We start from the raw sequence: 27907 nt of genomic DNA, 5'->3' as shown, positions 1-27907 counted from the left end.
CTTGCGTTGGATTGAGTTGAGGTGTGTTGAGTTGCGTTGGGTTGAGTTGTGTGTTGAGTTGCTGGGTTGTTGGCTTGGGTTGTGTTGGCTTGAATTGTGTTGAATTGTGTTGAGTTGCATTGACTTTGGTTGACTTGGGTCAAGTTGCGGTGAGTTGTGTTGACTTGGGTTGAGTTGCGTTGACTTCGGTTGACTTGTGTTGAGTTGTGTTGACTTGGGTTGAGTTGCATTGAGCTGTTTTTGAGTTGCGTTGGATTGAGTTGAGGTGTGTTGAGTTGTGTTGCTGGGTTGTGTGTTGCGTTGAGTTGTGGGATGAGTTGAGTTGTTGGGTTGTGTTCCGTTGAGTTGTTGGGTTGGGTTGGCTTGACTTGCGTTGAATTGCGTTGCGTTGCGTTGAGTTGTGTTGAGTTGCCTTGACTTGCGTTGAGTTATCTTGCATTGTGTTCAGTTGTGTTGACCTGGGTTGAGTTGCCTGCTTTGCGCTTACTTGTGTTGAGTTGCGTTGAGTTGAGTTGGGATTAGTTGTGTTGTGTTGACTTGTCTTGAGTTGTGTTGACTTGTCTTGAGTTGTGTTGACTTGTGTTGAGTTGCGTTGACTTGTCTTGAGTTGTGTTGAGTTGCCTTGCGTTGTGTTGACTTGGGTTGAGTTTCATTGAGTTGCATTGACTTGTGTTGACTTCGGTTGACTTGTGTTGAGTTGCGTTGACTTCTCTTGAGTTGTGTTGAGTTGCCTTGCGTTGAGTTATGTTGGGTTGTGTTGACTTGTGTTGACTTGCATTGACTTCTGTTGACTTGCGTTGACTTGTGTTGTCTTGAGTTGAGTTGTGTTGACTTGGTTTGAGTTGTGTGTTGCCTTGTGTTGAGTTGCATTGACTTGCGTTGCATTGTGTTGACTTGCGTTGAGTTGCGTTGTTGGGTTGTGCGTTGAGTTGACTGGTTTTGTGTTGAGTTGCATGGAGTTGCGTTTAGTTATGCTGACTTGTGTTGACTTGGGTTGAGTTGCGTTGACTTGCGTTGTGTTGAATTGTTGCGTTGTGTCACCACCCCAGTCCCCCTTCCCTTCCCACCCTCAGTCAGTTGAGTTGTGTTGACTTGCGTTGAGTTGTGTTGTGTGGTGTTGTTTCATTGAGTTGCGTTGAGTTGTGTTGCGTTGTTGTGTGTTGTGTTGCGTTGTGTCAATCGGTCACCTCATTGGCCAGCACCTCCAGCTGGCTCCTCTCCCTCCCTCCCTCCTCCCCAAATTCCCCCCCCCAGCTGCCAGACCTTGACCCCGCCCCCTCCGTCCCCGGCGGCCAATAGCTGAGCCCGCTTGGGGTTGAACTCCAGGCAGTAGGCGGGCTCTGGGCTTTGACGGACGGAGAGCGAGGGCTTGAGTTGACTTGGGTTGAGTTACGTTGAGTTGCATTGAGTCGGGTTGACTTGTGTTGAGTTGCGTTGAGTTGTGTTGACTTGGGTTGAGTTGCATTGAGTCGGGTTGAGTTGTGTTGAGTTGCGTTGAGTTGTGTTGACTTGGGTTGAGTTGCATTGACTTCAGTTGCCTTGAGTTGCCTTGACTTGCGTTGAGTAGTGTTGCCTTGCGTTGAGTTGCCTTGTGTTGAGTTAGGTTGGGTTGTGTTGCCTTGCATTGTGTTGACCTGTGTTGCATTGACTTCTGTTGACTTGCATTGACTTCTGTTGAGTTGTGCTGTCTTGAGTTGTGTTGTGTTGAGTTGCTTGACTTGCGTTGAGTTGTGTTGACTTGCGTTGAGTTAGGTTGTGTTGTGTTGACTTGTGTTGCGTTGCATTGAGTTTGGTTGTCTTGCCTTGCATTGTGTTGACCTGTGTTGAGTTGTATTGACTTATGTTGACTTGTGTTGACTTGTCTTGCATTGTGTTGAGTTGCCTCAACTTGCGTTGAGTTGCCTTGCGTTGTGTTGACCTGTGTTGAGTTGCGTTGACTTGTGTTAACTTGCATTGACTTCTGTTGACTTGTGTTGAGTTGTGTTGACTTGCATTGACTTCTGTTGACTTGGGTTGAGTTGTGTTGACTTGCATTGACTTATGTTGACTTGGGTTGAGTTGTGTTGACTTGTGTTGACTTGCGTTGACTTATGTTCACTTGCATTGACTTCTGTTGAGTTGTGTTGACTTGCGTTGACTTGTCTTGACTTCACTTGTGTTGACTTGTCTTGCGTTGTTTTGAGTTGCCTTGACTTGCATTGAGTTGTGTTGCCTTGCGTTGAGTTAGGTTGAGTTGTGTTGCCTTGCGTTGTGTTGACCTGTGTTGAGTTGCGTTGACTTGAGTTGTGTTGCCTTGCGTTGAGTTCCCTTGCATTGTGTTGACTTGCGTTGAGTTGCCTTGCATTGAGTTAGGTTGAGTTGTGTTGCCTTGCATTGTGTTGACCTGTGTTGAGTTGCATTGACTTGTGTTGCCTTGCGTTGAGTTACATTGGGTTGTGTTGACTTGCGTTGAGTTCCGTTGACTTGTGTTGAGTTGCATTGACTTGTGTTGACTTGCGTTGACTTGGGTTGAGTTGTGTTGACTTGTGTTGACTTGCGTTGACTTGGGTTGAGTTGTGTTGACTTGCATTGACTTCTGTTGACTTGGGTTGAGTTGTGTTGACTTGTCTTGCGTTGTGTTGAGTCGCCTTGACTTGTGTTGAGTTGCGTTGACTTGGCTTGACTTGCATTGACTTCTGTTGACTTGCGTTGACTTGGGTTGAGTTGTGTTGACTTGCATTGAGTCATTGTGTTGTGTGTTGTGTTGCCTTGTGTTGAGTTGCATTGAGTTGTGTTGACTTGGGTTGACTTGTGTTGAGTTGCATTGAGTCATTGGCTTGTGTGTTGCGTTGAATTGTGTCAACCTTCCCACTCTCAATCGGTTGTGTTGAGTTGTGTTATTGGGTTGTGCGTTGTGTCAATCGCTCACCTCATTGGCCAGCATCTCCAGCTGGCTCCTCTCCCTCCCTCCCTCCTCCCCAAATTCCCCCCCCAGCTGCCAGACCTTGACCCCGCCCCCTCCGTCCCCGGCGGCCAATAGCTGAGCCCGCTTGGGGTTGAACTCCAGGCAGTAGGCGGGCTCTGGGCTTTGACGGACGGAGAGCGAAGGCTTGAGTTGACTTGTGTTGAGTTGCGTTGTCTTGTCTTGCGTTGTGTTGAGTTGCCTTGACTTGCGTTGAGTTGTGTTGCCTTGCGTTGTTAGGTTGTGTTGTGTTGACTTTTGTTGAGTTGCATTGAGTTCGGTTGAGTTGTCTTGCCTTGCGTTGTGTTGACCTGTGTTGAGTTGCGTTGACTTGTGTTGACTTGCGTTGACTTGGGTTGAGTTGTCTTGAGTTGCGTTGACTTGTGTTGACATGAGTTGTGTTGACTTGTGTTGACTTGTCTTGCATTGTGTTGAGTTGCCTTGACTTGCGTTGAGTTGTGTTGCGTTGCCTTGTGTTGCCTTGTGTTGTGTTGACTTGCATTGAGTTATGTTGGGTTGTGTTGACTTGCGTTGACTTGGGTTGAGTTGTGTTGACTTGTGTTGACTTGGGTTGAGTTGCATTGACTTCTATTGACTTGCATTGACTTGGGTTGAGTTGTGTTGACTTTCATTGACTTCTATTGACTTGCGTTGACTTGTGTTGACTTGGGTTGACTTGTGTGTTGCCTTGTGTTGAGTTGTGTTGCCTTGCGTTGACTTGTCTTGAGTTGTGTTGACTTGGGTTGACTTCTGTTGAGTTGCGTTGAGTTGTGTTGACTTGGGTTGACTTGTGTTGAGTTGTGTGTTGCCTTGTGTTGACTTGTCTTGCGTTGTGTTGACTTGCATTGACTTCTCTTGACTTGTGTTGAGTTGCATTGACTTGTGTTGACTTGCATTGACTTATGTTGAGTTGTGTTGACTTGCATTGACTTGCGTTGTGTTGTGTCACCCTTCCGACCCTCAATCGGTTGAGTTGTGTTGACTTGCGTTGTGTTGTGTCACCCTTCCGACCCTCAGTCGGTTGAGTTGTGTTGAGTTGTGTTGACTTGCGTTGAGTTGCATTGAATTGCGTTGAGTTGTGTCACCCTTCCCACTCTCAATCGGTTGAGTAGAGTTGTGTGTTGTGTTGCCTTGTGTTGTGTCGTCAATCGGTCACCTCATTGGCCAGCATCTCCAGCTGGCTCCTCTCCCTCCCTCCCTCCTCCCCAAATTCCCCCCCCAGCTGCCAGACCTTGACCCCGCCCCCTCCGTCCCCGGCGGCCAACAGCTGAGCCCGCTTGGGGTTGAACTCCAGGCAGTAGGCGGGCTCTGGGCTTTGACGGACGGAGAGCGAGGACTTGAGTTGACTTGGGTTGAGTTGCGTTGAGTTGTGTTGACTTGCGTTGAGTTGCCTTGCATTGTGTTGACTTGTGTTGAGTTGCCTTGCGTTGAGTTAGGTTGGGTTGTGTTGACTTGCGTTGAGTTCGGTTGAGTTGTGTTGCCTTGCGTTGTGTTGAGTTGCACTGACTTGTGTTGACTTGCATTGAGTTCTTTTGCGTTGACTTGTGTTGACTTGAGTTGTGTTGACTTGCGTTATGTTGGGTTGGGTTGACTTGTGTTGACTTGCATTGACTTCTATTGACTTGGGTTGTGTTGAATTGTGTTGACCTCTATTGACTTGCGTTGAGTTGTGTTGACTTGGGTTGAGTTGTGTTGACTTCCATTGACTTGCGTTGAGTTGTGTTGACTTGCATTGACTTCTATTGACTTGCGTTGACTTGTGTTGACTTGCATTGACTTCTGTTGACTTGCATTGAGTTGTGTTGACTTGCGTTGACTTGCGTTGACTTCTGTTGACTTGCGTTGACTTGGGTTGAGTTGTGTCTTGCCTTGTGTTGAGTTGCGTTGCCTTGCGTTGAGTTATGTTGGGTTGTGTTAACTTGCCTTGAGTTGCGTTGACTTGGGTTGAGTTGTGTTGACTTGGGTTGAGTTGTGTGTTGCCTTGTGTTGAGTTGCATTGCCTTGCGGTGAGTTACATTGGGTTGTGTTGACTTGCGTTGACTTGGGTTGACTTGGGTTGAGTTGTGTGTTGACTTGCATTGACTTCTGTTGACTTGCGTTGAGTTGTGTTGACTTCTGTTGACTTGCATTGAGTTGTGTTGACTTGGGTTGAGTTGTGTTGACCTGTGTTGACTTGTGTTGAGTTGCATTGACTTCTGTTGACTTGTGTTGACTTGCATTGAGTTCGGTTGAGTTGTGTTGACTTGGGTTGAGTTGTGTGTTGACTTGTGTTGAGTTGCGTTGACTTGGGTTGAGTTGTGTTGACTTGGGTTGACTTGCATTGACCTCTATTGACTTGTGTTGTGTTGACTTGGGTTGAGTTGTGTTGACTTGTGTTGAGTTGCATTGAGTTGCGTTGACTTGGGTTGTGTGTTGCGTTATTGTGTTGTGTTGCGTTGAGTTGCGTTGAGTTGTGTCACCCTTCCCACGAGTTGCGTTGAGTTGTGTCACCCTTCCCACCCTCAATCGGTTGAGTTGTGCTGCGTTGTGTTATTGGGTTGTGTGTTGCCTAGTGTTGTGTTATCAATCGCTCACCTCATTGGCCAGCATCTCCAGCTGGCTCCTCTCCCTCCCTCCCTCCTCCCCAAATTCCCCCCCCAGCTGCCAGACCTTGACCCCGCCCCCTCCGTCCCCGGCGGCCAATAGCTGAGCCCGCTGGGGGTTGAACTCCAGGCAGTAGGCGGGCTCTGGGCTTTGACGGACGGAGAGCGAGGGCTTCTGGGAGTTCTGGCCAAAGTCAAAGAGATGGATTTCTCCTGGGGAAGAGAGAGAGTAATTTATTGTAATTTTATGCGGCAAATTTAAATATCTACTACCTTAATACATTGGAATTCAAATCAATATTCGTGGAGGATTTGCATACATTTACATTTAAACCAATCAATATTGACGAAATATATTAAATAATGTTAGTAGTATAATAGTAGTATAATATTCATGGAAGATTTTAATACATTTACATTTAAATCAATCAATATTGATGAAATATATTAAATAATGTTAGTAGTATAATAATAGTATAATATTCATTGATGATTTTAATACATTTAAATTGAAATCAATATTCATGGGAGATTTTAATACATTTAAATTTAAATCAATATTCATGGCAGATTTCCATATGTTTACATTTAAACCAATCAATATTGACGAAATATATTAAATAATGTTAGTAGTATACTAATAGTAGGATAATAATAATAGTAGAATGTTAGTAAATAATAAGTTGTTAGTAGTAGTAGTAATACTGGTGGCTACTACTAATAATAAGTTAGTCGTAGTATTAGTGGCTGGGGAAGCCCAGGCAAGGTATAAATAATGTTAGTAGTATAATAATAGTAGTATAATGTTAGTAAATAATAAGTTGTTAGTAGTAGTAGTAGCTGGGCAAGCCCTGGCAAGGTATAATGTTAGTAGTATAATAATAGTAGTATAATAATAGTATAATGTTAGTGATTAATAAGTTGTTAGTAGTAGTAGTAGTAATGCTAGTGGCTGGGGAAGCCCAGTGAGGGTATAAATAATTAGTAGTAGTAGTAGTAGTAGCTGGGCATGCCCTGGCAAGGTATAATGTTAGTAGTATAATAATAGTATAATAATAGTAGTATAATGTTAGTAAATAATAAGTTGTTAGTAGTAGTAGTAGCTGGGGAAGCCCAGACGGTATAAATAATAAGGTGGTGGCAGTAGTAGTAGTGGCAGTGGCTGGGGAAGCTTAGGCAGGGTATAAATAGTAAGTTAGTAGTAGTAGTAGTAGTGGCTGGGGAAGCCCAGGCAGGGTATAATAAGTTGGTAGTAGTAGTAGTAGTAGTAGTGGCTGGGGAAGCCTAGGGAGGGTATAAATAATAAGGTAGTAGTAGCAGTAGCAGTAGTAGTAGCTGGGCAAGGCATAAATAATGTTAGTAGTATTATAATAGTAGTATAATAATGGTAGTATAATGTTAGTAAATAATAAGTTGTTGTTAGTAGTAGTAGTAGCTGGGCAAGCCCTGGCAAGGTATAATGTTAGTAGTATAATAATAGTAGTATAATAATAGTAGTATAATGTTAGTAAATAATAAGTTGTTAGTAGTAGTAGTAATACTACGAAGTCAAAGAGATGGATTTCTCCTGGGGAAGAGAGAGAGTAATTTATTGTAATTTTATGCGGCAAATTTAAATATCTAATACCTTAATGCATTGGAATTCAAATCAATATTCGTGGAGGATTTGCATACATTTACATTTAAACCAATCAATATTGACGAAATATATTAAATAATGTTAGTAGTATAGTATAATAGTATAATGAAATACATTAAATAATGTTAGTAGTATAATAATAGCAGTAGTATAATGTTAGTAAATAATAAGTTAGTAGTAGTAGTAGCTGGGGAAGCGCAGGCAGGGTATATGTTAGTAGTAGTAGTAAAAAGTTAGTAGTAGTAGTAGTAGTAGTAGCAGCAGCAGCTGGGGAAGCCCAGGCAAGGTATAAAAAATAAGGTAGTAGTAGTAGTAGCAGCAGCTGGGGAAGCCCAGGCAGGGTAATAGTAATAGTAGTAATAGTAGTAGCAGCAGTTGGGGAAGCCCAGGCAGGGTATAAATAATAAGGTAGTAGTAGTGGTGGTAGTAGCAGCAGCTGAGGAATAATAATAATAACAATAATAATAATAAATAAATAAATAAATAAATAAGGTAGTAGTAGCAGTAGCAGCTGCTACTGTAGGCAGGGTATAAATAATAAAGTAATAATAATAAAGTAATAATAATAATGTAGTACCACTAGTAGTAGCAGCGACATCTGGGAAAGCCCAGGCAGGGTATAAATAATAAGGTAGTACTACTAGTAGTAGCAGCGACATCTGGGAAAGCCCTGGCAGGGTATAGATAATAAGTTAGTAGTAGTAGTAGTAGTTGCTGGGGAAGCCCAGGCAGGGTAATAGTAGTAGTAGTAATAGTAGTAGTACCTTCCCCAGTAGCAGCAGCAGCAGTTGGGGAAGCCCAGGCAGGGTATAAATAATAAGGTGGTAGTAGTAGTAGTAGTAGCTGCAGCAGCAGCTGGGGAATAATAATAATAATAATAATAATAATAATAATAATAATAATAATAATAATAATAATAATAATAAAAAAAAAATAAGGTAGTAGTAGTAGCAGTAGCAGCTGGGGAAGCCCAGACAGGGTATAAATAATAAAGTAGTACTAGTAGTAGTAGCAACGACATCTGGGAAAGCCCTGGCAGGGTATAGATAAGTAGTAGTAGTAGTAGTAGTAGTAGTAGTAGTTGCTGGGGAGCCCAGGCAGGGTAATAGTAGTAGTAATAGTAGTAGCAGCAGCTGAGGAATAATAATAATAATAATAATAATAATAATAATAATAATAATGTTGTAGTAGCAGTAGCAGCTGCTACTGTAGGCAGGGTATAAATAATAAAATAATAATAATAAAGTAATAATAATAATGTAGTACTACTAGTAGTAGCAGCGACCTCTGGGAAAGCACAGGCAGGGTATAAATAATAAGGTAGTACTACTAGTAGCAGCAGCGACATCTGGGAAAGCCCAGGCAGGGTATAAATAATAAGGTAGTACTAGTAGTAGTAGCAGCAACATCTGGGAAAGCCCTGGCAGGGTATAAATAATAAGGTAGTAGTAGTAGTAGTAGTTGCTGGGGAAGCCCAGGCAGGGTATAAATAATAAGGTAATAGTAGTAGTAGCAGCAGCAGTAGCAGCTGGGGAATAATAATAATAATAATAATAATAATAATAATAATAATTAATAAGGTAGTAGTAAGGTAGTAGTAGTAGCAGTAGCAGCTGGGGAAGCCCAGGCAGGTTATAAATAATAAGGTAGTACTACTAGTAGTAGCAGCGACATCTGGGAAAGCCCAGGCAGGGTATAAATAATAAGGTAGTACTACTAGTAGTAGCAGCGACATCTGGGAAAGCCCAGGCAGGGTATTAATAATAAGGTAGTACTACCACTAGTAGCAGCGACATCTGGGAAAGCCCTGGCAGGGTATAAATAATAAGGTAGTACTACTAGTAGTAGCAGCGACATCTGGGAAAGCCCTGGCAGGGTATAGATAATAAGTTAGTAGTAGTAGTAGTAGTTGCTGGGGAAGCCCAGGCAGGGTAATAGTAATAGTAGTAATAGTAGTTGCAGCAGTTCGGGAAGCCCAGGCAGGGTATAAATAATAAGGTAGTAGTAGTAGTAGCAGCAGCAATAGCAGCAGCTGGGGAATAATAATAATAATAATAATAATAATAATAATAATAATAATAATAATAAAAATAAGGTAGTAGTAGCAGTAGCAGCTGGGGAAGCCCAGGCAGGGTATAAATAATAAAGTAGTACTACTAGTAGTAGCAGTGACATCTGGGAAGCCCCAGGCAGGGTATAAATAATAAGGTAGTACTACCACTAGTAGCAGCGACATCTGGGAAAGCCCTGGCAGGGTATAGATAATAAGTTGTTATTAGTAGTAGTAGTAGTAGTAGTTGCTGGGGAAGCCCAGGCAGGGTAATAGTAGTAATAGTAATAGTGGTAGTACCTTCCCCAGTAGTAGCAGCAGCAGTTGGGGAAGCCCAGGCAGGGTATAAATAATAAGGTAATAGTAGTAGCAGCAGTTGGGGAAGCCCAGGCAGGGTATAAATAATAAGGTGGTAGTAGCAGTAGTAGTAGTAGCAGCAGCAGCAGGAGAATAATAATAATAATAATAATAATAATAATAATAATTAATAAGGTAGTAGTAGTAGCAGCAGCAGCAGCTGGGGAAGCCCAGGCAGAGTATAAATAATAAGGTAGTAGTAGTAGTAGGGGAAGCCGAGGCAGGGTAGTAGTAGTAGTAGTAGTACCTTCCCCAGTAGCAGCGGCGAAGACCAGGGGCCGGACGGGGGACCACCTGACGCCGAAAACATACTTCTTGGAGAGTTGTAGAGATACTAAGGGCTGCGCCTGGAGCATGGAGTAGAGGTGAACATGGCCGTCGGTTCCTCCGCTCAGAAACAGGTTCCTCTCGGGAGGAAGAGTAAGAAATAAAAGAGTAGTAAGTCATAAGAATGAAGGGAAAGCAGTGAGTAATAATAAGTAACAAGTAGTAAGTAAAAAAACAAAACAAAACAATGCAAGTCTAATAATAATAATAATAATAATAATAATAATAATAATATCTTCCTGTAGCAGTAACATCTTCCTGTAGTAGTAGTAGCAGTGATAATAATAATAGTAACAACAACAAAACAACCTATTTCTGTAGTAGTAGTAGTAAGAATATCTTCCTGTAGTAGTAAGAATAAGAAGAATCCTGTTGTAGTATTAGTAATAGTAACAACAACTATAATAATATCTTCCTGTAGTAGTAGCAGTAGCAGTAATAAGAATAAGAATATCTTCCTGTAGTAGTAGTATTAGTAATAGCAACAACAACAAAACAACAATAATATCTTCCTGTAGTAGCAGCAGCAGTAATAAGAATAAGAAGAATAAGAAGAATATCTTCCTGTACTAGTAGTATTAGTAATAGTAACAACAACAAAACATCTTCCTGTAGTACCAGCAGCAGTAATAATAAGAATAAGAATAAGAAAATCTTCCAGCAGCAGCAGCAGCAGCAGCAATATCTTCCTGTGTTAGTAGTATTAATAATAGTAACAACAACATCTTTATACTATTAATAATAGTAACAACAAAATAAGAATAATATATTCCTGCAGTAGTAGTAGTAGTAGTAGTAGTAATAATAATAATAATAATAATATCTTCCTGTAGTAGTAGTATTAGTAATAGTAGTAACAACATCATCTTCCTGTAGTAGTAGCAGCAATAATAATAAGAATAATATTTTCCTGTAGTAGTAGTTTCAACATCTTCCTGTAGTAGTACTAGTAAGATCTTCCTATCTTCCTGTGCTAGTAGTATTAATAATAGTAACCAGAATATCTTCCTGTAGTAGTAGTAGTAGTGGTAGTAATAATATCTTCCAGTAGTAGTAGTAGTAGCAGCAGCAATAGTAAGAATAAGACTAATATTTTCCTGTAGTAGTAGTAGTAACAACAACAACATCTTCCTGTAGTAGTAGTAGCAAGAAGAAGAAGAAGAAGAAGAAGAAGAAGAACTTCCTGTAGCAGCAGCAGCAGCAGCAACAACAATTGTAGTAGTAGTAGTAACAACAATAACAAAACAACAGTAATAATATAATAATAGTAATAACAGTAACAACAACAACAACAACAACGGTAGTAGTAGTAACAGCAATAACAAAACAACAGTAATAATAATATAATAATAGTAATAACAGTAATAACAGTAACAACAACAACAACAACGATTGTAGTAGTAGTAGTAGTAACAACAATAACAAAACAGTAATAATATAATATAATATAATATAATATAATATAATAAGTAATAACAGTAGTAGTAGTAGTAATAATAGTAGTAGTAGTAGTAGTAATAAACGCCCCCGGGCCTCACCTGTGGAAGGGCGAGCAGCTGAGCGCGTAGACGGGCCCGCCGTGGGGCGCAAAGGCCAGCTGGGCGGGGGCCTTGAGGGACAGGCTGCCCCCCAAGTGCTGCCCCACGGCGGGGGTCTCGGCCCCCGCCCAGCACTTGAGGACGTCGCCCCCTTCGCTGCCGGCGACGAAGACCGTGGGGTCAAAGGGGGAGAAGGAGAGGGCCGTGACCCCCAGCGGCGTGGCCCCACGGGAAATCTGTGGGGCGGGAGAGGAAGGAGTGAGTATCTGTGGGGCAGGGGGAAAGGAGTGAGTATCTGTGGGGCAGGAGGAGGAAAGGAGGGAAATCTGTGGGGCAGGAGGAGGAAAGGAGGGAAATCTGTGGGGCAGGAGGAGGAAAGGAGGGAAATCTGTGGGGCAGGAGGAGGAAAGGAGGGAAATCTGTGGGGCAGGAGGAGGAAAGGAGGGGGCTGTATCTGTGGGGCAGGAGGAGGAAAGGAGGGGGCTGTATCTGTGGGGCAGGAGGAGGAAAGGAGGGAAATCTGTGGGGCAGGAGAGGAAGAAATGAGGGGGCTGTGGGTTCCCACGGGAAATCTGTGGGGCAGGAGGGTGGCGCCCCCCATCATGCTGTGGGGCAGGAGGAGGAAATGAGGGGGCTGTAAGTATCTGTGGGGCAGGAGGAGGAAATGAGGGGGCTGTGAGTTAACACAGGCAATCTGTGGGGCAGGAGGGGGAAAGGAGGACCCCCAACCCTGACCCCCAACCCTGACTCCCAACCCCGACCCCCAACCCCCAACCCTGACCCCCAACCCCGACCCCCAACCCTGACTCCCGATCCCCAACTCTGAACCCAACACTGACCCCCAACCCTGATCCCCAACCCTGACCCCCAACCCTGACTCCCAACCCTGACCCCCATCCCCGACCCGCCTGACCCCCCAGCTGACCTTCTTCAAGGGTATCTTCCCGACCCCCAACCCTGACCCCCAACCCCCAACTCTGACCCCCAACCCTGACCCCCAACCTGACAGGTAATGATCTCCCGGGACCCTTATAGGGTCTCTCCCTGACCCCCAACCCTGTCCCCCAACCCCGACCCCCAACCTGACAGGTAATGATCTCCCGGGACCCTTATAGGGTCTCTCCCTGACCCCCAACCCTGACCCCCAACCCCGACCCCCAACCTGACAGGTAATGACCTCCTGGGACCTCCTTATAGGGTCTCTCCCTGTCCCCCAACCCTGACCCCCAACCCCAAACTCTGACCCCCAACCCCGACCCCCAACCCCAACTTCTGACTCCCAACCCCAACCTCTGACCCCCAACCCTGACTCCCAACCCTGACCCCCAACTCTGACACCCGACCCCAACCCCCAACCCGCCCGACCCCCCAGCTGACCTTCTTCAAGGGTATCTTCCCGACCCCCAACCCTGACCCCCTACTCTGACTCCCAACCCCGACCCCCAACCCCAACCCCCAACTCTGACCCTCAACCCTGACCCCCGACCCTCACCCCCAACCCGCCCAACCCCCCAGCTGACCTTCTTCAAGGGTATCTTCCCGACCCCCAACCCTGACACCCAACTCTGACCCCCAACCCTGACCCCCAACCCCTAACCCACCCGACCCCCCAGCTGACCTTCTGCAAGGGTATCTTCCCAACCCCCAACCCCAACCCCCAACCCCAACCCCCAACTCTGACCCCCAACCCAGACTCCCAACCCCGACCCCCAACCCTGACCCCCAACTCTGACTCCCAACTCTGACCCCCAACCCCCAACCCTGGCCCCCAACCCTGACCCCCAACCCTGACTCCCAACCCTGACCCCCAAACCTGACTCCCAACCCCGACCCCCAACCCTGACCCCCAACCGGCCCGACCCCCCGCCTGACCTTCTTCAAGGGTATCTTCCCGACCCCCAACCCTGACCCCCAACCCCCAACTCTGACCCCCAACCCTGACCCCCAACCTGACAGGTAATGATCTCCCGGGACCCTTATAGGGTCTCTCCCTGACCCCCAACCCTGTCCCCCAACCCCGACCCCCAACCTGACAGGTAATGATCTCCTGGGACCTCCTTATAGGGTCTCTCCCTGTCCCCCGACCCCCAACCTCTGACCCCCAACCCCAACTTCTGACTCCCAACCCCAACCTCTGACCCCCAACCCTGACACCGACCATGACCCCCAACCCAACGGGTAACGATCTCCTGGGACCCCCTTATAGGGTTTCTCCCCGACCCCCAACCCCAACCTCTGACTCCCAACCCCAACCTCTGACCCCCAACCCTGACACAGACCATGACCCCCAACCCCGACCCCCAACCCAACGGGTAACCATCTCCCAGGACCTCTTTATAGGGTGTCTCCCCGACCCCCGACCCCCAACCCTGACCCCTTACCCAACCCCGACCCCCAACCCGCCCGACCCCCCAACTGACCTTCTTGGGCCGGGCCCCCCGGGGGATCTGCTGCAGGGCCAAGGCGTAGCCGGCGGCGGGTTCGAGGCGGCCGTCCCGCCCCTCCTGCCAGAGGAGGATCTTGCCGTCCGTCGAGGCGCTGAGGAGGCGGGGCTGTTTGTCGCCCGGCAGCCAGGTCACCTGATTGGAGAGGGGGGGAAAGGGAGGGCGGCCATCTTTGATTTCCGATTGAAAAGATTAAACTAAAAAATTAAACTAAAAAAAGAAACGAAAATGAAACCAAAAAATGAAACGAAAATGAAACTAAAAAATTCATTCAACTAAAATGAAACCAAAAAATGAAACTAAAGTGAAACCAGAAAATGAAACTAAAATCGAACGAAACTAAAAAATTAAACTAAAAAATGAAATGAAAATGAAACCATAAAATGAAACTAAAAAATGAAACTAAAATTAAACCAAAAAATGAAACTAAAATGAAACTAAAATTCAACCAGAAAATGAAACTAAAATGGAACTAAGTAATTAAACTAAACTAAAAAATGAAACTAAAATGAAACTAAAAAATGAAACTAAAATGAAACGAAAAAATAAAACTGAAATTAAACCAGAAAATTAAACTAAAATTGAACTAAAATTAAACCAAAAAATTAAACTAAAAAATGAAACGAAAATTAAACTAAAAAATTCAACTAAAATTCAACCAGAAAATAAAAATATAATTGCTGTTTGTCGCCCGGGAGCCAGGTCACCTGATTGGGGGGGGAAAGGGCGGCCATCTTTGATTTTCCATTTGAAGAATTCAACCCCAAAATTAAACTAAAACCAAAAAATTGAACTATAATTTCAGTTTTTCATTTAATTAAAAAACATAAAACTAAAACTAAAACCAAAAAATTAAACTACAAAATTAAACTACAATTAAGCTAAAACGTTAAACTAAAAAAGGAAACTAAAATTCAGATAAAAAATTAAAACTATAATTTGAGTTAAATTTTTCAGTTATATTTAAAATTCAACTAAAATTCAACTAAAACCAGAAAATTAAACTAAAATTAAACTATAATTTTAGCTTAATTTTTCAGTTTAACTAAAAATTAAACTAAAATTAAACCAGAAAAATTAAACTACATTGAAACTAAAACTAAATGATTAAACTAAAATTGAAGCAAAAAATTAAACTATAATTAAACTTAGAAATTAAACTGAAATTAAACAAAAAAATTAAACTACAATTAAACTACAAAATTAAACTACAAAATTAAACTATAATTTTAGTTTAATGTTTTTGTTTAATTAAAAATTAAACTCAAATTAAACCAAAAAACTAAACTAAATTTAAACTAATTTTAAACTAAAAAATTAAACTAAAAAATTAAAATTAAATTAAACTAAAAGAATTAAACTAAAAGTAAAACAAAAAATTTAACTAAAATTGAACCAAAAAATTAAACTAAAACTAAACTGAAAAATTAAACTGAAATTAAACCAAAAAATTAAACTAAAAAATTAAACTGAAATTAAACTAAAAAATGAAAAATAAATGCTGCGTCACATGACAGGAAGTCAGAAAGGGACACTTCCTTCCCTGGATCACATGACAGGAAGTCTGAAAGGGACACTTCCTTCCCTGGATCACATGACAGGAAGTCAGAAAGGGACACTTCCTTCCCTGGATCCCAAGACAGGAAGTCAGAAAGGGACACTTCCTTCCCTGGATCACATGACAGGAAGTCAGAAAGGGACACTTCCTTCCCTTGGTCACATGACAGGAAGTCAGAAAGGGGCACTTCCTTCCCTGGATCACATGACAGGAAGTCAGGAAGGGACACATCCTGCACTGAGTCACATGACAGGAAGTCAGAAAGGGACACTTCCTTCCCTTGGTCACATGACAGGAAGTCAGAAAGGGACACTTCCTATGCTAGGTCACATGACAGGAAGTCAGAAAGGTCACACGACAGGAAGTCAGAACGGGAGACTTCCTATGCTAGGTCACACGACAGGAAGTCAGAAAGGTCACACGACAGGAAGTCAGAAAGGTCACACGACAGGAAGTCAGAACGGGAGACTTCCTATGCTAGGTCACACGACAGGAAGTCAGAAAGGTCACACGACAGGAAGTCAGAATGGGACACTTCCTGTGCTAGGTCACATGACAGGAAGTCAGAAAGGTCACACGACAGGAAGTCAGAAAGGGACACTTCCTGTGCTAAGTCCCACGACAGGAAGTCAGAAAGGGACACTTCCTATGCTAGGTCACACGACAGGAAGTCAGAAAGGGACACTTCCTTCCCTGGATCCCATGACAGGAAGTCAGAAATGGGCACATCCTGCACTGAGTCACATGACAGGAAGTCAGAAAGGGACACTTCCTTCCCTTGGTCACATGACAGGAAGTCAGAAAGGGACACTTCCTTCCCTGGATCACATGACAGGAAGTCAAGAAGGGACACATCCTTCCCTGGATCACATGACAGGAAGTCCGGAAGGGACACATCCTATGCTGGATCCCATGACAGGAAGTCAGGAAGGGACACATCCTTCCCTGGATCCCATGACAGGAAGTCAGAAAGGGACACTTCCTTCCCTGGATCACATGACAGGAAGTCAGAAAGGGACACATCCTATGCTGGATCACATGACAGGAAGTCAGAAAGGCACACTTCCTTCCCTGGATCCCATGACAGGAAGTCAGGAAGGGACACTTCCTTCCCTGGATCCCATGACAGGAAGTCAGAAAGGCACACTTCCTTCCCTGGATCCCATGACAGGAAGTCAGAAAGGGACACATCCTTTCCTGGATCACATGACAGGAAGTCAGAAAGGGACACTTCCTGTGCTAAGTCACACAACAGGAAGTCAGAAAGGGACACTTCCTATGCTAGGTCACACGACAGGAAGTCAGAAAGGTCACAGAACAGGAAGTCTGAAAGGGACACTTCCTGTGCTAGGTCACACGACAGGAAGTCTGAAAGTGACACTTCCTATGCTAGGTCACACGACAGGAAGTCAGAAAGGTCACATGACAGGAAGTCAGAAAGGTCACACGACAGGAAGTCAGAACGGGAGACTTCCTATGCTAGGTCACACGCCAGGAAGTCAGAAAGGGACACTTCCTATGCTAGGTCACACGACAGGAAGTGAGAAAGGGACACTTCCTATGCTAAGTCACACGACAGGAAGTCAAAAAGGGACACTTCCTATGCTAGGTCACACGACAGGAAGTCAGAACGGGACACTTCCTATGCTAGGTCACACGACAGGAAGTGAGAAAGGGACACTTCCTGTGCTAGGTCACACGACAGGAAGTCAGAAAGGTCACACGACAGGAAGTCAGAAAGGTCACACGACAGGAAGGCAGAACGGGAGACTTCCTATGCTAGGTCACACGACAGGAAGTCAGAAAGGTCACACGACAGGAAGCCAGAAAGGTCACACGACAGGAAGTCAGAACGGGAGACTTCCTATGCTAGGTCACACGACAGGAAGTCAGAACGGGGCACTTCCTATGCTAGATCACGTGACAGGAAGTCAGAACAGGACATGCCCTTCCCTGATTCCCACGACAGGAAATCAGAAAGGGACACTTCCTATGCTAGATCACACGACAGGAAGTCAGAAAGAGACACTTCCTATGCTGGATCCCATGACAGGAAGTCAGAAAGGGACACTTCCTTCCCTGGATCACATGATAGGAAGTCAGAAAGGGGCACATCCTGCACTGAGTCACATGACAGGAAGTCAGAAAGGCACACTTCCTTCCCTGGATCCCATGACAGGAAGTCAGAAAGGGACACTTCCTTCCCTGGATCACATGACAGGAAGTCAGAAAGGGACACTTCCTTCCCCAGCTCACACGACAGGAAGTCAGCAAAGGACCCGCCCCCCTGGCTCACATGACAGGAAGTCAGAAAGGGACACTTCCTTCCCCAGCTCACACGACAGGAAGTCAGCAAAGGAACCGCCCCCCCCGGCTCACACGACAGGAAGTCAGCAAAGGACCCGCCCCCCCGGCTCACACGACAGGAAGTCAGCAAAGGACCCGCCCCCGATTCCCATGACAGGAAGTGAGCAAGGGACACAGGACAGGAAGTCAGCAAAGGACCCGCCTCCCCAGGTCACCTGACCCACTTTTGACCCACCTGGACAGGAAGTCAGCAAGGGCCACACCCTTCCTGATTCCCATGACAGGAAGTGAGCAAGGGACACAGGACAGGAAGTCAGCAAAGGGACACTTCCTTCCCCGGCTCACGCGACAGGAAGTCAGCAAAGGACCCGCCCTCCCCGGGTCACCTGACCCACTTTTGACCCACCTGGACAGGAAGTCAGCAAGGCCACTTCCTTCCTGATTCCCATGACAGGAAGTGAGCAAGGGACACATGACAGGAAGTCAGAAAGGGCCACTTCCTTCCCCAGCTCACACGACAGGAAGTCAGCCAACGACCCACCCTCCCCGGGTCACCTGACCCACTTTTGACCTACCTGGTAGACGAGTCGTCCTGCATCACATGACAGGAAGTCAGAAAGGGCCACACCCTTCCTGATTCCCACGACAGGAAGTGAGCAAGGGACACACGACAGGAAGTCAGGCAAGGACCCGCCCTCCCTGGGTCACCTGACCCACTTTTCCCCTACCTGGTACATGGGGTCCGTGTGCGAGTCGTCCTGCATCACATGACAGGAAGTCAGAAAGGGATACTTCCTTCCCCGGCTCACATGACAGGAAGTCAGAAAGGGCCACACCCTTCCTGATTCCCAGGACAGGAAGTGAGCAAGGGACACACGACAGGAAGTCAGCCAAGGACCCGCCCTCCCCGGGTCACCTGACCCCTTTTGACCTACATGGGGTCCGTGTGCGAGTCGCTCACAAGTCACATGACAGGAAGTCAGAAAGGGACACTTCCTTCCTGATTCACATGTGGGGTCCGTGTGCGAGTCGCTCACGGGTCACATGACAGGAAGTCAGCAAAGGACCAGCCCTCCCCTGGGTCACCACTTCCTTCCCCACTTCCTGGGTCACTACTTCCTGGGTCACCACTTCCTTCCCTGGCTCACACGACAGGAAGTCAGCAAAGGAACCGCCCTCCCCTGGGTCACCACTTCCTGGGTCACCACTTCCTTCCCCGGCTCACACGACAGGAAGTCAGCAAAGGACCCGCCCTCCCCTGGGTCACCACTTCCTTCCCCACTTCCTGAGTCACCGCTTCCTGGGTCACCACTTCCTGGGTCACCACTTCCTTCCCTACTTCCTGGGTCACCACTTCCTGGGTCACCACTTCCTTCCCCGGCTCACACGACAGGAAGTCAGCCAAGGACCCGCCCTCCCCGGGTCACCTGACCCACTTTTGACCTACCTGGTACACAGGGTCTGTGTTCAAGTCGTCCTGCATCACATGACAGGAAGTCAGAAAGGGCCACAGCCTCCCTGATTCCCATGACAGGAAGTGAGCACGAGTCACATGACAGGAAGTCAGCAAGTCCACTTCCTTCCCCGGCTCACCCAATAGGAAGTCAGCAAAGGACCCACCCCCCCCAGGTCACCTGACCCACTTTTGACCTACCTGGTACACGAGTCGTCCTGCATCACCTGACAGGAAGTCAGAAAGGGCCACTTCCTTCCTGATTCCCATGACAGGAAGTGAGCAAGGGACACATGACAGGAAGTCAGCCAAGGACCCGCCCCCTGGGTCACCTGACCCTTACCTGGTACACGGGCTCCGTGTGCGAGTCGTCCGTCATCCCGCTCCTCCAGATCAGTGGGTCTTCCGGCCGGCCGGTGTCCCAGACCAGGACTTCCCCACTGAACAGCCCCACTGAAAGGGGGAGAGAGGCAGCCGATTGGCCGAGGGGAGGGAAGGCCCGCCCCTTCCTCCCGTTTGAGCCAATGGGGTTGGGGGAGGCGGGGCAAGAGATGTTGGATGGGCTGAGGGACGGAAGACCCGCCCCTTCCTCCCGCTTGCCCCACGGAAGACCCGCCCCTACCTTCCAGACCTAGACTTCCCCACTGAACAGCCCCACTGTGAGAGGAAGAGGCGCCAGATTGGCTGAGGGAGGGAAGACCCGCCCCTTCCTCCCGCTTGCCCCACTGAACAGCCCCACTGCAAGGGGAGAGAGATGCCGGATTGGCCGAGGGAGGGAAGACCTGCCCCTTCCTCCTGTTTGAGTCAAGACCCGCCCCTTCCTCCCGTTTGAGCCAAGACCCGCCCCCTCCTTCCAGACCTAGACTTCCCCACTGAACAGCCCCACTGAAAGGGGGAGAGAGGCAGCCGATTGGCCGAATGGAGGTAAGACCCGCCCCTTCCTTCCAGACCTAGACTTCCCCACTGAACAGCCCCACTGTGAGAGGACGAGGCCCCAGATTGGCTGACGGGACGGAAGATCCGCCCCTTCCTCCCGCTTGCCCCACTGAAAGGAAGAGAGGCACCTGATTGGCCGAATGAAGGGAAGACCTGCCTCTTCCTCCCGCTTGCCCCACGGAACAGCCCCACTGCGAGGGGAGAGACGTCCGATTGGCCGAGGGACGGAAGACCCGCCCCCTTCCTCCCGCTTGCCCCACAGCAAGACTGAACAGCCCCACTGCAAGGGGAGAGAAGCCGGATTGGCCGAGGGAGGGAAGGCCCGCCCCTTCCTCCCGCTGGAGCCAATCAGGTTGGGGAAGGCGGGGAGGAGACGCCGGATTGGGCGAGGGACGGGGGACCCGCCTCTTCCTCCCGCTTGCCCCACGGAAGACCCGCCCCTACCTTCCAGACCTAGACTTCCCCACTGAACAGCCCCACTGTGAGGAGAGAGAGACGCCGGATTGGCCGAGGGAGCTAAGACCCGCCCCTTCCTCCTGCTGGACCCACTGAACAGCCCCACTGCAAGGGGAAGGGGGAGACGTCCGATTGGCCGAGGGAGGGAAGACCCGCCCCTTCCTCGCACTGCAGCCAATCGGGTCGGGGAGAGAGAGGCCCGATTGGCCGACGGGACAGAAGACCCACCCCTTCCTCCCGCTTACCCCACTGATCAGCCCCACTGCGAAGGGAGAGGGGGACCTGATTGGCCGGTCGGGAGGCAAGACCCGCCCCTTCCTCCCGCTGGAGCCAATTGGGGTTGGGGAGGGAGACGCCGGATTGGCCAAGGGACGGAAGACCCGCCCCCTTCCTCCTGCTGGCCCCACAGCAAGACTGAACAGCCCCACTGAAAGGAAGAGAGGCGCCTGATTGGCCGAATGGAGGGAAGACCCGCCCCTTCCTCCCGCTGGAGCCAATCAGGTGTGGGGAAGGCAGGGAGGAGACGCCGGATTGGCCGAGGGAGGGAAGACCCACCCCTACCTTCCAGACCTAGACTTCCCCACTGAACAGCCCCACTGTGAGAGGAAGAGGCGCCGGATTGGCCGAATGGAGGGAAGACCCGCCCCTTCCTCCCGCTGGAGCCAATTGGGTTGAGGAGGGAGACGCCGGACTGGCCAATGGGACATAGGACCCGCCTCTTCCTCTCACTTGCCCCACTGATCAGCCCCACTGCGAGAGGGGCTGAGATTCTTGGGGTTCTGCCCCTTGGGCGCTGAGGTGGGCGGGGCTACCAGCGATGATTGGCGGGCAATTCACCCCCTCCCACAGCCCCCCCGAGATTCTTGGGGTCCTGCCCTATGGGTGCCCTGTGGGTGGGGCTACCGGCCATGATTGATGGGTCCCGCCCCCTGGGTGCAAAGTGGGTGGGGCTACCGGCGACGATTTGCCACCTCACCCCCCAAGATTCTTGGGGTCCCGCCCCCCAGGCGCCGCGGTGGGCGGGGCTACCGGCGATGATTGGCAGGCGATTCGCCCCCTCCCACAGCACCCCCTGAGATTCTTGGGGTCCCGCCCCCCAGGTGGGCGGGGCTACCGGCAATGATTGACAGGTGATTCACCACCTCACCCCCTGAGATTCTTGGGGTCCTGCCCCCTGGGTGGGCGGGGCTACCGGTGATGATTGACGGCCAATTCACCACAGCAACCCCAAGATTCTTGGGGTCCCACCCCCAGGGCTTCACAGTGGGCGGGGCTACCAGCTCTGATTGACAGGCGATTCACCCCCTCCCACATCACCCCCCAAGATTCTTGGGGTCCCGCCCCCTGGGTGGGTGGGGCTACCGGCCATGATTGACGGGTGATTCGCCCCCTCCCACCTCACTCGCCACGATTCTTGGGGTCCCGCCCCCCAACCGAGGGTCCCGCCCCCAGACCGCCGAGGTGGGCGGGGCTACCGGCGATGATAGACGGGCGTCGCGGGTGGAAGGCCAGCTCCATAGCGGCGCCCAGGGGGCAGGACCCCAAGAACCCCCCCTCCCCCCGAGAATTTTGGGGAGTCCCACCCCCCCGACCGTGAGGTGGGCGGCGCTACCGGCCACAATTGACTTGTCCCACCCCCCAGGCACAAGGTGGGCGGGGCTACCGGCCATGATTGACGGGCGATTTGCCGCCTCCCACAGCACCCCCCGAGATTCTTGGGGTCCCGTCCCTGGTGGGCGGGGCTACCGTTCATGATTGACGGGTCCCACCTCCCAAGCACGAGGTGGGTGGGGCTACCGGCGATTGACAGCCGATTCACCCCCCGAGATTCTTGGGGTCCCGCCCCCCGGGCACCGTGGTGGGCGGGGCTACCAGCGATGGTTGACAGGCGATTCACCCCCTCCCACATCACCCCCCGAGATTCTTGGGGTCCTGCCCCCTGGTTCCCGGTAGGCGGGGCTACCAGCGATGATTGGCAGGCAATTCACCACCTCACCCCCCGAGATTCTTGGGGTCCAGCCCCCTAGGTGTGGGGTGGGCAGGGCTACCGGCGATGATTGACTTGTCCCGCCCCCCAGGCACAAAGTGGGTGGGACTACCGGCGATGATTGACAGCCGATTCACCCCCTGAGATTCTTGGGGTCCTGCCCCCCGGGCGCCGAGGTGGGCGGGGCTACCAGCCATGATTGACAGGTCCTGCCCCCCAGGCATGAGGTGGGCGGGGCTACCGACAATGATTGACTTGTCCCACCCCCAGGTGCGAGGTGGGCGGGGCTACCGACAATGATTGACTTGTCCCACCCCCAGGTGCGAGGTGGGCGGGGCTACCGACAATGATTGACTTGTCCTGCCCCCCCAGATGTGAGGTGGGCAGGGCTACCGGCGATGATTGGCGGGCGATTTGCCCCTTCACCCCCAGATTCTTGAGGTCCCGCCCCCCAACCGTGAGGTGGGCGGGGCTACCGGCCACGATTGACTTGTCCCGCCCCCCAGGCACAAGGTGGACGGGGCTATTGGCGTTGATTGACGGCCGATTTGCCCCCTCCCACAGCACCCCCCGAGATTCTTTGGGTCCTGCCCCCCGACCGAGGGTCCCGCCCCCCAACTGCCGAGGTGGGCGGGGCTACCGGCGATGATTGACAGGCGATTCACCACCTCACCCCCCGAGATTCTTGGGGTCCGGCCCCCCGGGAGCTGCGGTGGGCGGGGCTAGCGGCAATGATTGACTTGTCCCGCCCCCAGGTGCCAAGTGGGTGGGGTTACTGGCCATGATTGACGGGTCCTGTCCCCTGGGTGCAAAGTGGGTGGGACTACCGGCGATGATTAATGGCCGATTCACCACCTCACCCCCCGAAGATTCTGGGGGTCCTGCCCCCTGGGTGGGCGGGGCTACCGGCGATGATTGGCGGCCGATTCACCCCCTCCCACAGCACCCCGAGTTTCTTGGGGTCCCGCCCCCTGGCCGAGGGTCCCGCCCCCCGACCGCTACCGGCGATGATGGACGGGCATCTGGGGTGGAAGGCCAGCCCCATAGCGGCGCCCAGGGGGCAGGACCCCAAGAGCCCCCCCTCCCCCCAAGAATTTTGGGGAGTCCCGCCCCCTGACCAAGGGTCCCGCCCCCAGACCGCCGAGGTGGGCGGGGCTACCGGTGATGATTGACGGGCGATTCGCCCCCTCCCACAGTACCCCCCTAGATTCTTGGGGTCCTGCCCCCCGGTGGGCGGAGCTACTGGTGATGATTGGCAGGCGATTCACCACCTAACCCCCCAAGATTCTTGGGGTCCTGCCCCCCGGTGGGCGGAGCTACCGGTGATGATTGACGGCCGATTCACCCCCTCCCACCTCACCCCCCAGATTCTGGGGGTCCTGCCCCCCGGTGGGCGGAGCTACTGGTGATGATTGGCGGCTGATTCACCCCCTCACCCCCCGAGATTCTTGGGGTCCTGCCCCCCGGTGGGCAGAGCTACTGGCGATGATTGGCGGCCGATTCACCACCTCACCCCCCAGATTCTGGGGGTCCTGCCCCCCGGTGGGTGGGGCTCACCGGCGATGATTGACGGGCGTCTGGGGTGGAAGGCCAGCCCCATAGCGGCGCTGGGGGCGTCGAGTACGAGGTCGGGGCGCTGGGGGTCGGGGGCCCGGCGGTCGAGGTTCCAGGCGCAGACGTAGGATTTGTCGGCGGCCCAGTCGCCGTCGTCCAATCTGGGGGGGGAGAGAGAGGGGAAGTGAGGAAGTGGGGAGGAGGAAGTGGGGGGCAGAGGAAGTGGGAAGGGGAATGGGAAGTGGGGAGGGGAGGGGAGGGGAAAGTAGGGAGGGGGAAGAGGAAGTGAGGAAGTGGGGAGGAGGAGGTGGGGAGGGAGAGGAAGTGGGGAGGGGAAGGGGAAGTGGGGAGGGTAGGGGAGGGGAAAGTAGGGAGGGGGAAGAGGAAGTGAGGAAGTGGGGAGGAGGAGGTGGGGGCAGAGGAAGAGGGGGAACAGGAAGTGGGGAGGGAGAGGAAGTGGGAAGGGGAATGGGAAGTGGGAGGGGAGGAAGTGGGGAGGGGATGGGGAAGTGGGGAGGGGGAAGAGGAAGTGAGGAAGTGGGGGGCAGAGGAAGAGGGGGAACAGGAAGCGGGGAGGGGATGGGGAAGTGGGGAGGGGGAAGAGGAAGTGAGGAATTGGATAGGAGGAAGTGGGGGCAGAGGAAGAGGGGGAACAGGAAGTGGGGAGGGAGAGGAAGGGGGAAGTGGGGAGGGGATCGGGAAGTGGGGAGGGGGAAGAGGAAGTGAGGAAGTGGGGAGGAGGAAGTGGGGGGCAGAGGAAGAGGGGGAACAGGAAGTGGGGAGGGAGAGGAAGGGGGAAGGGGAGGGGGAAGTGGGGAGGGGGAGAGGGAAGAAGAGGAAGCGGGGAGGGGGAAGTGGGGAGGAGGAAGTGGGGGCACAGGAAGAGGGGAGGAAGAGGAAGCGGGGAGGGGAATGGGAAGGGGGAGGAAGTGGGGAGGAAGAGGAAGCGGGGAGGGGATGGGGAAGTGGGGAGGAGGAAGAGGAAGTGAGGAAGTGTGGAAGTGGGGAGGAGGAAGTGGGGAGGGAGAGGAAGTGGGAAGGGGAAGGGGAATTGGGAGGGGGAGGAAGTGGGGAGGGGGAGAGGGAAGCAGGGAGGAAGAAGAAGCGGGGAGGGGGAAGTGGGGAGGAGATGAGGAAGTGGGGAGGGGAAGAGGAAGTGAGGAGGAAGTGGGCAGCAGAGGAGGAAGAAGTGGGGGGCAGAGGAAGAGGGGAGGGGGAAGTGGGGAGGGGATGGGGAAGTGGGGAGGGGGAAGGGGAAGTGAGGAAGTGGGAAGTGGGTGGCAGAGGAGGAAGTGGGGGCAGAGGAAGAGGGGAGGGAGAACAGGAAATGGGGAGGGAGAGGAAGTGGGAAGGGGAAAGGGAAGTGGGTGGGTGAGGAAGAGAGGGAAGCAGGGAGGAAGAGGAAGCGGGGAGGGGAGAAGTGGGGGGGATGGGGAAGTAGGGAGGGGGAAGAGGAAGTGAGGAGAAGTGGGTGGCAGAGGAAGAGGAAAGGGGAGGGGGGAACAAGAAGTGGGGAGGGAGAGGAAGTGGGAAGGGGAATGGGGGAGGAAGTGGGGTGGGGAGGGGGAAGCAGGGAGGAAGTGGGGAGGGGAAGAGGAAGTGAAAGCAGGAAGGGGAGGGGAAATGTAGAAGAGGCATTGGGGAGGGGGAAGCGGGGAGGAGGAAGCAGGGAGGGGAGGAAGAGGGAGGGGACGAGGAAGCGGGGAGAGGGGAGAAGGAAGTGGGGAGGGGGGAGGAGGAAGGGGGGAGGGGGATGAGGAAGGGGAGGGGAGGGGGAAGAGGAAGCGGGGAGGGGATGATGAGGAAGTGGGGAGGAAGGGGAGGGAATAGGGAATGGGGGAGGAAGCAGGGCGGGGAAGAGGAAGCGGGGAGGGGAGGGAGAAATGGGGAGGGGGAGGAAGTGGGGAGGGGGAGAGGGAAACGGAGGGGTGAGGAAGCGTGGGGGGAGAGGATGAGGAAGTGGGGAGGGGGAAGAGGGGAGGTAGAAGAGGAAGTGGGGAGGGGAGGGGAGGAAGTGGGGGGAATATCTATGGGGGAAAGAACTCTGGGGGAGATATATGGGGGGAAGATCTATGGGGGGGCTCACCTGCCGTAGGAGCAGGCCACCACGGCGCCGGTGGAACTCCAGGAGACTCCGGTGACCTGGAGCTTTCGTTCCCGCGCCGGAGGGTAGGAGAGGCTGTGCAGGCAGGAGATCTGGCGGGGATCCAAAACGTGGGGGGAAATAGGGAATAATTCTGAATATTCGGTGTTTTCCTGTGTGTGTGTGTGTGTATATATATATATGTCTGTGTGTATATATGTGTGTGTGTGTGTATATGTGCGTGTGTGTATTTGTGTGTGCGCATATATGTGTGTGTGTATATATATGTGTGTGTGTGTATATGTGTGTGTGTGTCTGTGTGTTTGCATATGTGTGTGTGTGTGTGTGTATATATATATATATATATATGTGCGTGTGTATGTGTCTGTGTATATGTATATGTGTGTATATGTCTCTGTGTGTGTGTGTGTATTTGTGTGTGTGTGCATACATATATATATATATATATATATATACACACACACATACATATATATTCATATATACAGATACACAAAGAAAGACACATACATATAGACACACATACAGACACACACACACACGTATATACATCTATATACATATATACACACACACATATATGCGCACACATATCTATACACATATATATGTGTCTGTGTGTGTGTATATGTATATGTGTGTATATTTCTGTGTGTGCATATTTGTGTGTGTGTATGTGTGTGTATTTGTGTGTGTGTGTGCATATATGTGTGTGTGTGTATGTGTGTATCTGTGTCTGTGTATACATGTGTTTCTGTGTGTGTATATATGTGTGTGTGTGTCTGTGTGTGTGTATCTGTGTGTGTGTGTGCATATATGTGTGTGTGTATTTGTGTGAGTGTGTGCATATATGTGTGTGTGTATGTGTGTATCTGTGTCTGTGTATACATGTGTTTCTGTGTGTGTATATATGTGTGTGTGTGTCTGTGTGAGTGTGTGCATATATGTGTGTGTATATATATGTGTCTGTGTATATGTGTGTATATGTATGTGTGTGTGTGTATGTGTGTGTGTGTGTGTCTGTGTGTATATATGTGTGTGTGTGTCTGTGTGTGTATATATATATATATGTGTGTGTGTGTCTCTCTGTGTGTATATGTGTGTGTGTGTATTTGTGTGTGTGTGCATATATATGTGTGTGTGTATATATATATGTGTGTGTGTGTGTATGTGTGTATCTGTGTGTGTATTTATATGTGTGGATGTGTGTGTGTGTATACATACATATATATGTGTGTATCTGTGTCTGTGTGTATATATATGTGTGTGTGTGTGTGTATCTGTGTCTGTGTGTATATGTTTGTGTGTGTGTGTGTGTGTGTGTGGTAAAAGAGATATAATTTCCTGATATAGATATATGTACACCCACACATATATACACACAGACACACACACACACATATATATATACACATACATACAAACTAAATACACACACACACACACACACACATACACTTACACACACAAACACACATTTACACGCACATTTACACACACACACTCACACACACTCACACCACACACATATATACATATATGCATGTATATATACATACATACATAAATACACACGCACGCACATTTACACACACGCAACTTACACACACACGTGCACTTACACACACCCCTTACCCTCTCCGTCCGCTCCGCCCACTCCGCCCTCCAGCCGTC

The 27907-nt window shown here is 50.1% G+C and overlaps 1 protein-coding gene and 3 long non-coding RNA genes across 7 annotated transcripts in view; 1 reads left to right on the top strand and 3 right to left on the bottom strand.

Moving 5' to 3' along the window:
• Positions 1 to 152: 152 nt before the first annotated feature.
• Positions 153 to 754, bottom strand: LOC310668887. The gene is made up of 2 exons (XR_014506872.1): positions 668 to 754; positions 153 to 234 (listed from the first exon to the last, which is right to left on the bottom strand). It is a non-coding gene; the product is annotated as an uncharacterized lncRNA (long non-coding RNA).
• LOC310668879 lies at positions 493 to 4356 on the top strand. The gene is made up of 5 exons (XR_014506864.1): positions 493 to 669; positions 970 to 1072; positions 1929 to 2615; positions 3488 to 3731; positions 4276 to 4356. It is a non-coding gene; the product is annotated as an uncharacterized lncRNA (long non-coding RNA).
• LOC310668873 lies at positions 3273 to 5346 on the bottom strand. Its single transcript, XR_014506858.1, has 3 exons — positions 5207 to 5346; positions 3944 to 4027; positions 3273 to 3346 (listed from the first exon to the last, which is right to left on the bottom strand). It is a non-coding gene; the product is annotated as an uncharacterized lncRNA (long non-coding RNA).
• Positions 5347 to 5430: 84 nt separating this feature from the next.
• The window catches only part of DYNC2I2 (dynein 2 intermediate chain 2), a gene marked incomplete at its 3' end in the record, with an annotated part of 29637 nt that continues 7160 nt past the window's right edge, over positions 5431 to 27907 (bottom strand). For 2 of the 4 annotated variants that reach the window (XM_083422185.1, XM_083422187.1), the window contains 8 exons: positions 26216 to 26325; positions 24133 to 24290; positions 19540 to 19649; positions 13855 to 14013; positions 11435 to 11670; positions 9817 to 9974; positions 5513 to 5736; positions 5431 to 5451 (listed from right to left, as the gene is read on the bottom strand). In XM_083422185.1, the coding sequence (XP_083278311.1) occupies positions 5443 to 5451; positions 5513 to 5736; positions 9817 to 9974; positions 11435 to 11670; positions 13855 to 14013; positions 19540 to 19649; positions 24133 to 24290; positions 26216 to 26325 (1164 nt within the window). Of the gene's footprint in view, positions 5452 to 5503; positions 5737 to 9816; positions 9975 to 11434; positions 11671 to 13854; positions 14014 to 19539; positions 19650 to 24132; positions 24291 to 26215; positions 26326 to 27907 lie in introns of those variants that run through there. The other 2 variants (XM_083422186.1, XM_083422184.1) reach the window with 2 other exon arrangements.

This window comes from Podarcis tiliguerta (genome assembly GCF_965153285.1).
Source record: "Podarcis tiliguerta genome assembly, chromosome: W".
Taxonomy (NCBI): Eukaryota; Metazoa; Chordata; class Lepidosauria; order Squamata; family Lacertidae; genus Podarcis; species Podarcis tiliguerta.
This window is presented reverse-complemented; position numbering and strand designations above follow the sequence as displayed.